Raw genomic sequence first — 14,025 nt, 5'->3', positions numbered from 1 at the left:
CAGTCCAGGATCCAGAAAGGCTGCTCACAACATCCCCTGGCTGCAGGAAGCAAAAAGGACAAACCCCAGCCCTCAGGACATGAAAAGAAATAGAAAAGGCTGCCTGAGCATTCCTGCTGGAGCCATAAAGAGGATTTTGCTGTGCTGTTCTCTGAGCAAGCATCACTGCCCAGCTTCTGTTTGGGAATTGTTTCAGTTCCCCTGCCCTTCCCCAGCAGTGGGGGCAGCCTGTGGGGCTGAGCTTTCCCTGCACATTGCCCCATTACACCTGGGGCAGCTGGCTGCACAACTGGGCTTCTTTCAGTGGGTTGTGCTTGTTTCAGTGGGTTGTGCCTGTTTCAGGTGGGTCGTGCTTGTTTCCCATGGGTTCTGTTGTTTCTCATGGGTTTTGTTGCTTCTCATGGGTTTTGTTTCTCATGGGTTTTGTTGTTTCTCACAGGTTTTGTTGTTTCTCATGGGTTTTGTTGTTTCCCATGGGTTCTGTTGTTTCTCCCAGGTTCTGTTGTTTCCCATGGGTTCTGTTGTTTCTCATGGGTTTTGTTGCTTCTCATGGGTTTTGTTTCTCATGGGTTTTGTTGCTTCTCCCAGGTTCTGTTGTTTCTCACGGGTTCTGTTGTTTCTCACAGGTTCTGTTGTTTCTCCCAGGTTCTGTTGTTTCCCATGGGTTTGTTGTTTCTCACAGGTTCTGTTGTTTCCCCCAGGTTCTGTTGTTTCTCCCAGGTTCTGTTGTTTCTCCCAGGTTCTGTTGTTTCTCATGGGTTCTGTTGTTTCCCATGGGTTTTGTTTCTCCCAGGTTCTGTTGTTTCTCCCAGGTTCTGTTGTTTCTCCCAGGTTCTGTTGTTTCCCGTGGGTTCTGTTGTTTCCCATGGGTTCTGTTGTTTCTCCCAGGTTCTGTTGTTTCTCATGGGTTCTTGTCTCTCCTGCAGCTCCTGCGAGAGCTGATCGAGCGCAAAACCACGGCCCTGGACCCCAATGACCAGGTGGCCATGGGCAGGTGAGTGGGGCTGGGGCAGCCCTGTCCCTGCAGCACAGCTCAGTGCAGGGGGCAGAGGGCTCAGTTCAGCTGGGAAGAGCCATGGTGCCATTGTTCAGGAAATCACCCTCTCTAGCAGAGGGTGTGGGTCACCAGGTCTGGCTTGCAGCTGTTTGTATGTGATCCTCTGCAGGTATTTCCCCACTAGAAAGGTTTGGTCCAGGTGTTTCTGTCTCTCAGTGGCACAAAAACTGCCTGCCCACTGCTGAAGTTTGGCTTTGGCTCTTTGTTAACTCTGCCTTGGTGTTGTTTGAGAAGAATAAACCTTCTGACATCAGTTAAAGCAATTCCTGTGTATCCCTCCTGTAGGAGAGGATTCTGTACAATGAGAATGTACAATGAATGCTCCCTGCATGCAGAAGTAAAGTATAATTCCATGCAGGGAAGCCCTTATTTCTCTGTTTAATTCTAGAGTTAGAAAGTAAAGAATCTTCAAATGTCACTTCATGAGCAGCGTACATTGAAATAGCCACGGGCTCCAGTTCAGGAAAGTGTAAAAGCCAAGGAAAGCTGGAGTTGGGCTCTTCCCTGAAACAATTTTGGGGGGGTTTGTGACAGGGAGGGGAAGAAAATGCATCAGGAAATGTTGTGATGGTGAAACAACTTTTCTCCTTGTTAAATATCAGCCAGATTTTAGTGCAATGTCAGATTTATTTTGTGTACGTCTGGAATATTATGGAAAGCTATTCACTATGATTTAACACGATATAGACAAAATTACATTTAAGTGGTGATTGCATTGTACATTTATCTGACTTTACAATAAAATAGATTGCAGTAATTAAGATTATATTAAGATTGCAGTAATTGGATTTTGTTAGATTTTTTCCCCGATGTCGAGTTTTCATTGTATAAATCAGGTGAGATGACTCTCATTTCAGTTTAAAAAAATATTTATAACCAGGAGAAGTTTTTCCCTGCTGGAAACTTCTTTGACTTGGGGAAGTTGTGGTCGAGAAGTGGAGCTTTTAATGCAGTTGGGGATCAGAGAGTGTTTCTGGGAGTGTTGGGTGGCTCTGAACTGTGCTCCTGTTATTCTGCATTCCCAGGCAGTGGTTGGCCATCCAGAAGTTACGGAGCAAAATCAAGAAGAAAGTGGACAGGAAAGCCAGCAAAGGGAGGAGAATCCGGTGAGTGACACCTTCTGCAAGCACACACAAATCCTCATTTTGGACAAAAAAATAAATCTGACAGCTCTGGGTGTGTTTGGCCCCAGCTGGCTCTGGGGGGTCTGGGCTGGTTTGTGACCTGGAGGGCATTTCCTGCTCTGGGCAGCCAGGGGGGAATGCTGGTGTTCCTGGAGCCTGGAATTAAAACCTGGAATCAGGGGGGAATGCTGGTGTCCTGGAGCCTGGAATGTATGGGGAATGCTGGTGTTCTGGAGCCTGAAATTAAAACCTGGAATCAGGGGGGAATGCTGGTGTTCTGGAGCCTGGAATGTATGGGGAATGCTGGTGTTCTGGAGCCTGGAATTAAAACCTGGAATCAGGGGAGGAATGCTGGTGTTCTGGAGCCTGAAATTAAAACCTGGAATCAGGGGGGAATGCTGGTGTTCTGGAGCCTGGAATGTATGGGGAATGCTGGTGTTCTGGAGCCTGAAATTAAAACCTGGAATCAGGGGGGAATGCTGGTGTTCCTGGAGCCTGGAATCAGGGGGGAATGCTGGTGTTCCTGGAGCCTGGAATGTATGGGGAATGCTGGTGTTCCTGGAGCCTGGAATTAGAGCCTGGAATGAGTGGGAAATGCTGATGTTTCTGGAGCCTGGAATGAGTGGGGAATGCTGGTGTTCCTGGAGCCTGGAATTAAAACCTGGAATCTGTAGGGAGTGCTGATGTTCCTGGAGCCTGGAATTAGAGCCTGGTGCATGCAGCCTGGGAGCATTCCCCACTCAGGGTCTGGGGAAACACCAGGGAAAGGTGCTCACATGTCCCTGAGCCTTTTGGGGCTGGAATTTCCAGAGAGAGCCAATAAACCCCTCTAGTGCAATTTGTATTTCCTGACTGAGAGGTGGGCAGCACCTCCCAGGGAAGGTGTGCAGAAACACCTCAGGTAAATCTCTATTTCTCCCTGAGTGCCAGCTGGAATTTGGTGTCAAGTCTCTCTTTGTAACTCACATCACAGCTCCCTCGTGTCTGAATCATTTCCCTCCTGGATCACTCATTGGGCTGAGCTCAGGGCTGGGATCTCCCACGTGGGGAGGGAAGCAGCCTGGAGAGCAGGAGGTGTTTCCCCTCCCTGAGCCTCCCTGAGATCAGCATGATTTGTGGTGGAGGAGGGAGGATGCTGAAAAGCTGCTCTGCTTCCTGAAAAATCCAGCACATTAACCATCCTTTGTGAGTAAACTATAAATCCTGACTTTAGATGGCATCTGATAGAAAGTCAGTGGAGTCAGCCTGGGTCTGGCCTGGCATAGCAATTTTTAAGATAGATGTCATAAGATAATTTATTGAAAGAGGGAAGAGCTACTTTGTTGGCCTGAAAAGCCTATAATTATTGACTATCAATATTCCTTTCTGTCAGCATCACACATAATTGGATATATTCAGGATTCAGTCAGAACTCCTGACAACATCACACAACTGAGGCAGCCCCATAAACCTGCAGGAGTGATGGGGAAGCTCTCCTGGTGTGCAGTCTGTGCCCTCAGCAGGCCTGGGGGAGCAGCTTTGACGCCTCAGGTGCCTCTTTTTGCTCTTTAGTTAAAAGTTGTGCTGGCCCTACAGGGAAAATAACAATAAAAGGAAGAAAGGCTCATAGTGTGTGGTGGGGATTGAGGTGCAGCTAAGCTCCTGCATTTTTCAGAATTGGGCAGTGGAGCCCAAATGGGTTTTTAAATAGTTGGTGCTGCCAGTGAGACTTGGTGTCACCCCAGGAGATCCCTGACCCTCTGTTCTTCTCTCTCCTCTAAAATTGGGACAGCAGTGCTTACATTTGTGTTCATGGGGGACCTTGAGGTCCTGGAGAGCCAAGTGTTTAATACCAAATCTCACCTGTCTGTCTCCTTGATTCTTCCTTTTTAGCAAAGCTTCAGTATTACAGCCTGTTTGGGTGCAATGTGCTGATTCATTGTAGGGGCTGAGGATCTTCAGAATCTTCCAGAAGCAGTCAGTCTTCCCCTTGGCACAAGGGAAATTGGGGCATTAAGGGGGGAAATGAGTTCATCCAAAAGCCAGACTTCAGAGAGCTGCAGGTAGCTGTGGAGGAGGGCTGTGTGCCACCTTTCTCCTGTCAGTGTTTGCTGAGCTGTGCTGCTGCAGGCTGGGCTGGCTTTCTGTGCACTGGGTGGAGCATTTCCCATTGGACTGGAGTTTTCCAGAAGCAGCCAGCTGTGTGCAAACAGCTGGAGCAGGGGGCAGGAGCCTGTGCCAGGCTGGCTGTGCCCACAGAGCTGCAGCTGGGGCCTGCTCCTGGCTCCATCCCTGCCATCCCAGCTCCTTCCATGCCAGGACAAGGCTGCAGGGGGCCCCTGTGTGAGGCTGGGCACGAGGAGCCCCCTGAGCTGGGCTCTCAGCATGCCCAGGGGCTGCTCCTGCCCTGGCAAACAGAAGCAGTGCAGGGTGGCAGAGTGGAAAGGTGATCCTGGGCAAACGCTGCTGAGTCCTGCTGCCTGCTCTTTGTCAGGCTCCAGAAATAGCAGCAGCCTGGATGAAACCCTCAGGCTGGGGTAGGCAGTGCTCACAAATGCCTGGGTTTGGAATCCCCTGCCCTTGGACACTGCTTTAAAACCTCCTCAGTACCCTGTTAAATTTCATGTCAGGTCCTTGAATATAAATGATGAAATCCCTGCTGACTCCTGCCCAGGGTGGCAAATGGGAAGGGGGTTCTGTCTCTGGGCAGCTTGCAGCAGTGTTTTGGGGATGGGAACATGCCCAGGCCTTGTCCTGGCTCCTCCTTCCCTGCCTTTTACCTGCTCCATCTGCAGTTGCTCAGGGTGGGAATCCCCAGCTCTGGAAATGGCTCCAGAGTGGGTTTTGCTGTCCCTCAGGGCTGTGCAGAGCACAGGGCAGGCAGGAGGGGGAGCAGATGGGTGCTGGCGTGGCAGGGAGGGGCTGTTTGTCTGTCTGCTGTGGCTGTCCTGCCCCTGGCTGCCATGAGAGAGGATTTGCTGTCCCATTGCTCAGCAGAGGGGAGCAGGGGAATTGCCAGCTCCAGCTGCTGCCTCCTTAGGGATCAGCCCCCAGGAGAGCCCTGCTTTTCCCCTGGGCTGTTCCTGCCCAGGCACAGCAGCATTTGCTCCTCCTGGGCAGTTGCTGATGTGCTGCTGCTGCTGCTCTCCCCAGGTACCACGTCCACAGCAAGCTGGTGAGCTTCATGGCACCTATTGACCCCTGCACCATGAATGATGATGCCAGGTGAGTAAGAGATTAATTATGCCTCTCAAATGGCTCCATGACAGCGTGGTATTGACCTGTTCTTCAGGCTGTCACCCTCTCCAGTCCTTCTTATCAGCTCCCCATTTGTCACTGGCATCACAGCCTGGGTGTCTTGGTCACATCTGTCCTGGCAGCCTGGCTGAGCTTTCACTCTGTAATTACTGTGGTACCAAAGCACAAATTGTCATCAATCTCAGCACCTAGGGTTTGATTACTGCTTTAGAGCTCCTAATTTGAAATTAGTCTCAAATTAATTTCAAAAGTCCTAAATGCTGAAATTTCCCCATTTCATGGAGTCGGTTTGGAAATCCACAGCTCAGCCACCTGGTGTCTTCAGGTGGAATCAGAGCTTAAAAAGAGCTCCTCTTCTAACAGAAATGGCAACTTCTGTGTTCTGGTTAATGTGCATTTTCTTAGCTCAGTTAATAACTGCAATAGTTCTCTCAAGATTCACTCAGGACTTTTATGTTGCTTGTGTTTATCTCTATTTAAAGAGTAAAGAATTTTATTGGGAGACTATAATGTTTTAATGTGGTAATTAGTAAAGAAAACACTAAACTCAAATTCTGTGCATGGTTTCCAGACCGCTCTCCCACATACCCACCCATATTTCTGCAGCAATACACTTTAAACCCAAATCTCCAAAAGCTGAGCTGTTTGTGGCAAGGAGGTGGAATAATTTTTCCAGTGAATGGATGGAGAAAGCTTGAGAAACATCTTTCCCCTGGGTTGTGGAACACGTTTGTGCTTTGTGAGGGAGAGATGTCATTTGTCTGTTTGTGAAAAGGAAACCAAATACCTGCTGCCTTTTGGGGGATTGCAGGGACTTATGGATGGGAAGTTTTGTGTCCATAGCACCTGTGCAGTTCCATCACTGCATCTCTCTCAGAGCTGCTTTACTCTGGCTTTTTCTCTCCTTTTTTTTTTCCTTTTCAAGTGAGAGCAAAGCCCAGCTGCTCTGATTTTCCAGTATTGTTTGGATCCTCTCACCACAAAAGGAAGGAAATGTGTGGTAGGCTCCAAGCTGTTCCTCCAGCCATGCAGCCCTAATGTTTAGCTTGAATTTCCCTCTGCTGTGATTTAGGACAATAATTTCATGTCCTGTTCCAGGTGGGAACAGATTCTTGCCTCCTCTTTGCAGCAGCCCTTGCACATTTGAGTGGGAGTTCTTGTGAAGAGTGGGTGTTAATTTTTGTCTTCCCCCCAGTTTACACCCTGTGTGTTTGCATCCATACACTGAACACATCCCAAATACTGCAGTGGGACTCTGAAAACGAGGCCTTCTGTGGGTGTTTTGGTTCAGCCATCCCCAAATGAAGAGATCTGCTGCTCTCAGTCCTTGCTTTGAAAATCAGAGCCACTCTCTGGGGCTCAGCTCACTCCTCTGGCACGACCTCTGTCCAGCACCCAGCTGGACCACACAGGGCAAGAAGAATTCAACACCTGCAGGTGAATGAAGCAGAGCAGGCCAGGCCTGTGTGCTGCAGAGGGGAGCAGCAGTGGTACAGCTTCCCTTTGTGGCAGAAGCAGGTAATTTTATTGTTGTGTTGGCAAGTGGGAATTACAGGATTGGAAATGCACATGTGCACTTCACTGAGATTTTTTTATTTGTTTCAGGTCAGGCACTTCAAATGCCAGACCCCAAATGGATACCCCTGTGCTGAACAGGGCACTGAGCTGTGCTGGGAGAGGTTTCCCAGTGTGGAATGGGTGCAGAAGGAGCTGGCAGAGCTTTCCTCTGAGCTCTGCCAGGGGCCACAGGGCAGGAAGGCAGCAGGAGAATGGCAGTAAATAGAGAAATGGGTGTCTGCAGATGGGGCTGGGGCTGGGGCAGAGTGCAGGACTGAGTGCTGCTGTGCTTCTGGCCCTTTCTGTGCAAGCAGACAGAAAAGAAATCCCTGTGAGGAGAAGCAGCCTGAGCACTGCCAGGAGCAAGGGAATCTCTCAGATTTTCCAGCCTGGATTTGAGCAGAGAAACACACAAGCCACATAACTGCCTTTGTCAACATGCCTGGCACTTTGTGCTGCTGCTCTTTGGGATAACAGCACTGCTGGAGGCTGTTAATCTTCCCCTTGCCCCTTTTCCAGGCTCCCCAAGCATGGGCAGGGCTCTTTAACCCCCTGCTCACATATTTTATGTTGTAATGTGTGGGGCACTGGTGGCCTCCAGCCCTCCTGCTTTTTAACCCCTCTCTGGCAGTATTTTAAAACATGCACTGGGAAGTGATTTTTATGGTTACCTTGGGGTCTGTGTTTATAGACTTTAACACATTTATTGTCCTCTTGGGCCAAGGTTTTTCTAATCTGTCCAAGGTCAGTGCTGGGTAAATGCTCTGCCCTGGGACAAGGAACCCAAAGGCAAAGCTGGGGCTGGGGTCTGGGGCTTGTCCAGAGGAGACAGGAGCTGTGTGGGGCAGGACAAGGCTGGCTGTGGTTTCTCCTGGGCTTGAGGGTGGCCTCACGTGCTTTCCCTTTCTTGGACTTCCCTTGAAATAGGAATTTCCCATCATCAGGACGTGGCACCCTTCAGTGGCACCTTGTGCCCAGAGCTGGGAGCAGGGCAGGCTTTGCTTTGGAAATGGGGCACAGAGGGGTGATAGCCCCTGTCCCACAGGCCTTGGGGTCACAGACCCCTGGGGCAGGAGCCTCAGGGAATTCCTGAACACGTCACACATCTTGGAGCTGAGCTTGAACCCAGAATTTCTGAGCAGCATTGCCCTGAAAGCCTCCTCTTCTCCTCTTTTAGGGGGTCAGCCATGGGCACGTGCAGAGCTCCTGTGTTTGTGTATTTAAGGACAGGCTGAGGCTCAGGGGTGCCCCTGGAGTGTTCCCAGTGCTGGGGTGGCCCCAGTGCCCAGCCTGTGTGTCCATTTGGGTTTATCCTGTCTGTCTGTCTGTCTGTCAGCTCTGTCCCTGTGAGCACTCTGAAGCCAGGGCTGCTGTCAGGTTACTGCAAAGCCTGATGAACATCCCTACTTCACCTCTGCAGGACAGTAACTGCAGGAACAGACATCCTCTAAGGACACAGGTGTTTGGTCCAAACACCTTTATCTCCCCAGACAGCTCAGGTTATTCTGACAGGTAGAACAAGATTGTGCAAATATGCAACAGTGATCTAATCAGCTGGAACAACAGCAGTATTTTAACTGGCACTACCTTTTAACAGCATCATTAAGGGCTCTCATTACTCTTTTATTAGAGGCTCACTCTATTTCTTATCAGATTACAGAATGAACATAACTCATGGCACTGATTTGATCTCCTGTTAAAGAGGATTACAGCTCTGCATTAGCTGGGATTGACATGGTTTGTAATTTGCTGTTGATACCAGGCTGGCAGTGTGACCCCTCCCCAGAGCCCCAGAGGGGAGGGCACCCATACATCATCATTAGACATGGCACCCAGGGCTCTGAGCAGCCCAGGGAGCCCTTCCTGCACCAGGGGCAGGCAGACATGAGGGACACACTGCAATTCCAGCTGGGGCTTTGAGGCTGGGGAGGGGATCCCATTCTGTACAGGCTGGGTTGTGTGACCGTGCTCACAGGGGTCCAGGATGAGGGAAGAGACGAGGATCTGACTCCATGTTTCAGAAGGCTTTATTTTTTATTATTTTTGATTATTATATTTATATTTATTTTTGTGTTTATATTTATTATTTTTGATTATTTTATTATATATATTACATTAAAACTACACTAAAAGAATCAAAGAAAGGACTTCATCAGAAGGCTGGCTAAGAATAGAAAAAAGAAAGAATGATAACAAAGGCTTGTGGACTCTCTGTCCGAGCCAGCTGGGCTGTGATTGGCCATTAATCAGAAACAACCACATGAGCCCAATCCCAGATGCACCTGTTGCATTCCACAGCAGCACATAACCATTGTTTACATTTTGTTCCTGAGGCCTCTCAGCTTCTCAGGTGGAAAAATCCTAAGGAAAGGATTTTCCATAAGAGATATGTGTGACAGCAAATGGATCCCGTTGGGGAGGAGGAATTTGCATCCTTTATGAGGCAGATCAGAGGAGGATCAGGGGCTCTGCTGGGACTGAGTCAAGCCAGGCAGTGTCCCCACGGTGTGAGGTGGGAACCCCTTCCCTCAGTGCCCCATCCCAGGGCAGGAAATGCCCCCGTGCCTCCAGGGCCCTGCATGGCACAGAGTGGGGCCTGCTGGGGGCCTGCATTCACAGCCACATTCTCCAGCTCAGGGAGCCTTGGATTGGAGCCTTGGATTGGAGCTGTGCCTGGATCCAGGCAGGCCCTGTGCATTCTGTGCATTTTCCCAGTCAGCATTCTCCCTTCAGTGCAGTGGCTTTGTCACAGAGAGCCTTGCTGCAAGCAGAGGGGGGTACGTAGCAGGAAATCCTGGTATTAAAAGATTAATTTACTTATATGACATAGGAGTTTAATAAAAAAAAATAAATTAAAAAAAGGTTGGTGAGATACCAGCCTTTAACTTGGCTCACTTTGTACTTGGGGTATTAAAACACCATGAGAGCAGATTAATGGAGGAATTTGGGCTCTGTGATTGTCAATCCAGGGTGTTCAGCACCACAGAATTCCTGGGAGGAAGCAAAGCCCTTCCTGCTGGGAGAACTGAGCCAGCAGCTCATGCTGCATGGCACAGACCCCAGTGACCCTGCTGGTGGGAGGAAAATGCCTCCAGCTCTGACCAGGCCCGGCCTGGGAGGGAGAATGTCCTGCTTGGGAAACAAGGGCAGGAGCAGGGCATGGAGGCAGGCTGGAACCAAAGGAACAACCTTACCCTGTGAGGCTCAGCCTGCTTGGGGGGATCCTGCTTTGGAATCCCAGAATCCCAGCCTGCTTTGGTTGGGAGAGAACTTCCAGTGCCACCCCTGCCAGGACAGGGCCCCCTCCCACTGTCCCAGGCTGCTCCCAGCCCCAGTGTCCAACCTGGCCTTGACATTTCTTCTCCCTGTGCCTGATTTGATTCAGAATCCCCTCAATCCCCTCAGCCCGTGGCCTGGTGAGCCCTGGAGGTGCAGTGTGGCACCCATGGCCCTTCCCAGGGCTTTTGGAAGGGCTGGTGCTGCAGCAGGGGCTGCTCAGCTGCCAGGCTGGCTGTGACCCTGCTGGTGGCACTCCCTGCACTCCCCTGTCCCCCACAGCTGATGTTTGACATCCCTGGCAAACAGACAGGAGCCTCTGGTATGGAAATTTCCCTCTTAAAAGGGGAAAAAAAAATAAAATAACCTGTTAAGGGCTGCGAGATGATTTGTCGTTCTTCCTTTGAGAGACAATTTGTCTTCTCCTGCATCAAATCTGTTATGGAACAGGCAAGCTGTGAAAGGGGGAAATCGTCCTCGGAAGATGAGGAGCACCAAGAATGGTTCCCTCTGCACAGGGCACTTCCCAGAGCCTGCCCTGCTCAAATACCCATCCCAGGCAGCCTGGGAAGGCAGCATTTGATGGATTTCCTGGGGAAATGGGAGCTGCCTGCAGCTCCCTGTGTTTGCTGCTTCTCTGCATCTCCTGTGCTTTGTGCTGCTGTGGAAATGGCACTGGCACCCAAATCAGGCTGGGAGAGGCTCCCCCTGTGCCCCTTGAGTGTGCTCTGAGCCCAGGGCTGGGCAGGAGGTCAGTGGGTGCTGCTGGATGTTGGAATTCAGGAGGGCAGGGATGAACCACTGAGCACACCCAGCTCCCCTGGAATTCCTCTTCCTTTCATTTCATTTTTTAAGAGAAATGCTCCTTTTTATTGAGACATTTAAGGCCTCAGATTTGTTTTGTCTCCCTGGTACCGGCTCTGCTTGCTGGGCACTTGAATCTGAATTTCACTCCACTGGACAGAACATTCCACAGAAGGGAGCACGTGGATCAGCAGGTGCAGCTCTTCAGGGAATGATCCATCCTTGGGTTGAACCCCAGATTTGGTGTTGGCAGCCCCTGCTCTGAGCCAGCCTCCCACACACACAGAGTTTTCCAAGGCAGCCATCAGCCAGCTTCAGTTTCCATCAGGAGTTGTGTTGTCCACAGGTGCTGCTGTTCCATCTTCTTTTCCAGTTTTTGTGAATTAAAAATTCATAGTTCCCAGTGGAGGATGGCAGTAGGAATGGGGGTTGCACTCATTTCAGTGCTGCTTGTGGCATATTCTAAATTATCTTTTTTTTTTTTTTTTTGGGTAGAAGAAGAGAAGAAGTAAAAGGTACTTGGGAAAAGGCAGAGAAATTGGTTGGAGGGTGTTTTTACTGAAGAGCACAGCAGTGACTGGAGCACTATTGCTATTTTAATAAAAAAACCACTTCCTAGAAACTGAATTTTCCCCCTTAATATTGTTCTTCTACTGGTTTACAGAACTATATATTTATATTTTAATAAACATAAACACATTTAATTTAGTATTATATTTATAAAATATAATTATATATTTTAGAAACATAAATATATTTAACATAATATATTAATTTATATACATTTAAATTAAATATATAAATATATTTATATATGTTATGAATATTTTATAATATTTTATATTTTAAATTTATAAATATATTTATAAAATATAAATATATTTATATAAAGTATAAAATGATAATATAAAGTATAAACATATTTATATTTATTTTTTTTTTAATCTTTAAAAAGGCAATAACATGACTGAAATTCCACAGAACAGCCCAGCACTGGCTGCTCCCCTCCCATGTGCAGCACATGTTTGGTGTCCCCTTGGAGTGTTTGCTGCTGCTGCAGGGGGGCCACAGCAGATTCCTGGGGATCTTCTGAGAGTTTTTGGGATTTATATTTTGATGCTTCATGGAGATTTATGAAATGTGCTATTAATATTCATCCAGGGCACTCCTTCCTCCCTGTTGTGCCTATAAAATGTCTGTGGTAGCTACACCTGGGGCTTGGAGGGGCAGGAACCACTCTCAGCCCCTGGGCTGGCTGTGGCTGCTTTTATTTCCATTTTTTTAACTGATCTTGCTGACCTGCAAGCAGCAGTGTCCAGGTGGGGAGGGCCATCCCCTGCCTCTGCAAGAGATGCAGAAATAATGAAGCCAAGGTACTTACACACACATGTTTTATGGCAAATGGCTGTGTGCTTCCTGATCATTTTTTCCAGAAACAGGTTTTATGATAATACAGTAAAAATATTAAATTAGAAAATGCCTCACTAAGGGTGATAAAACCTTACTACAGTGGAAATAGGTAATTATCCCCTCTACAGCCTAAATGACAGTTTAAAAGAAATAAAAATGTTAGTGCTCATTACTTGCTTTTGTGGGTTGCAATAAAGGGTGAGTTCAGCTGTAATTCAGGGGAGCCCCCTGTGTGGGCCTGCTGGGGCTGGGGCTGGGAGTTGTGTTTGTTCACCTGCCCAGGTTATTCCCCTGCACTGCTGCCTCCCTCCCCTGGGCTGGAGTCCCCTTTGCCCAGCCCAGGTAGCTCTGGCTGGCCCAGGCCTCTGCCTCAGGGCTGGTGGCTCATATCTGTGGCTGGAGGAGAGAAATTTGATATTTTTTTAACCAAAATCCGAGTTCATTATGCATAGCCTTAAGGGGGCTGAAAGTATTAAAATCTGCACTTACCCTGGTGAATTGAAACACAGACAAGGTTAAACCTGGAGGATTGATGAGTTTTACTCTGTGCATGGTTAAATCCTGCTGAGGGGAGAGGCTGGAGAAGAAAGGGAGCCTGGCTGCTGAGGAGAGGGGGTGGAGAAGGGTTGGGGTATTTAACATTCGATTTTCAGGGTGAGATGTTTGCCCTGTTTTGGGGGTGCCTGGTTTCCCTCCTTCTCCTGTCTCTCTGCCAGGGTGTCTGTCCCTGCTGTGCCATTACCCAGAAGGATCCAAAACTGGGGCTCTGCTCCATCCCATTCCTTTTGCCGTTCCTGGGAGGGTGAGGGAACCCCCTGACCCCAAACCCTGCAGTTTCCACAGCCTGACAGTGCCAGCAAACACTGCTCTGCCAGCAAAGACAAATTCTTCCTTGAGATCTCCCCAGGCCCTGCTCGCTTGAGAAATGGCTGTTGATTTAAAATCTGTGGGATTGGAGCAGATTCTGCATCCATCCCTGAACTCCTGCACCCACAGGAGAGCATCAAACCCACAGAAACGAGGATAAAAACCCCAGGAATTCTCCTCCTGGGTTCTCCCCCACTGGAAAAGGCTGCAGAGCTGCATTTTTGGGGTTTGGCTGCTCATGAGGCCGACACAGAAGCTTTGCTCTCCTGGAGTCGTTCCCTGGGGTTCCCCAAAACGTGCACATCGGTTTGGAGCTCCCTCACATTCCTGGGGAGGGAAAAAGGAACGAATGTGGAAGGGAGCAGGGCCTGGAGAGGGGACAAGGAACTCCCCAGATTTCCCCAGATCCCTTAGGGTGGTTTTGGGGAAGCTTTGAGGCTGTTCCCTGCGGGCAGGACAAAACTCTGCCTGTCCATGCTGCCCTGCTGGCCCTGAGCTTTCATTCCTGCCCTTCCTCCTGGGGAGGTTTCTCTGCCATCACTGCCAAACATGGAATTCCTCCTTTGGAAGTGGCAGGGAACCCTCCCATGGAGGTGTCTGCAAGCAGGGCCAGGCCCAGACCCAAATATTGCTGTGCTTGGGAGGGAAAACCCCATTGTGTACCCAAATATTGCTGTGCTTGGGAGGGAAAAC

At 49.1% G+C, this 14,025-nt stretch overlaps 1 protein-coding gene across 3 annotated transcripts in view; it reads left to right on the top strand.

The window, feature by feature from the left end:
* The window catches only part of AATF (apoptosis antagonizing transcription factor), a 39,389-nt gene that overhangs the window by 22,353 nt on the left and 3,011 nt on the right, over positions 1-14,025 (top strand). For 2 of the 3 annotated variants that reach the window (XR_011682416.1, XM_071448019.1), the window contains exons 9-11: positions 927-994; positions 2,083-2,163; positions 5,314-5,385. Coding sequence is in view for 2 of the 3 variants with exons in the window: in XM_071448019.1 (XP_071304120.1) it covers positions 927-994; positions 2,083-2,163; positions 5,314-5,385 (221 nt within the window). In the remaining variant the exon portion in view is untranslated. The remainder of the gene's footprint in view (positions 1-926; positions 995-2,082; positions 2,164-5,313; positions 5,386-14,025) is intronic. The other variant, XM_071448020.1, reaches the window with a different exon arrangement.

Source organism: Agelaius tricolor, unplaced genomic scaffold (assembly GCF_023055355.1).
Source record: "Agelaius tricolor isolate 1412-34295 unplaced genomic scaffold, bAgeTri1.0.p SCAF_25, whole genome shotgun sequence".
NCBI classification, from domain to species: Eukaryota; Metazoa; Chordata; class Aves; order Passeriformes; family Icteridae; genus Agelaius; species Agelaius tricolor.
This window is presented reverse-complemented; position numbering and strand designations above follow the sequence as displayed.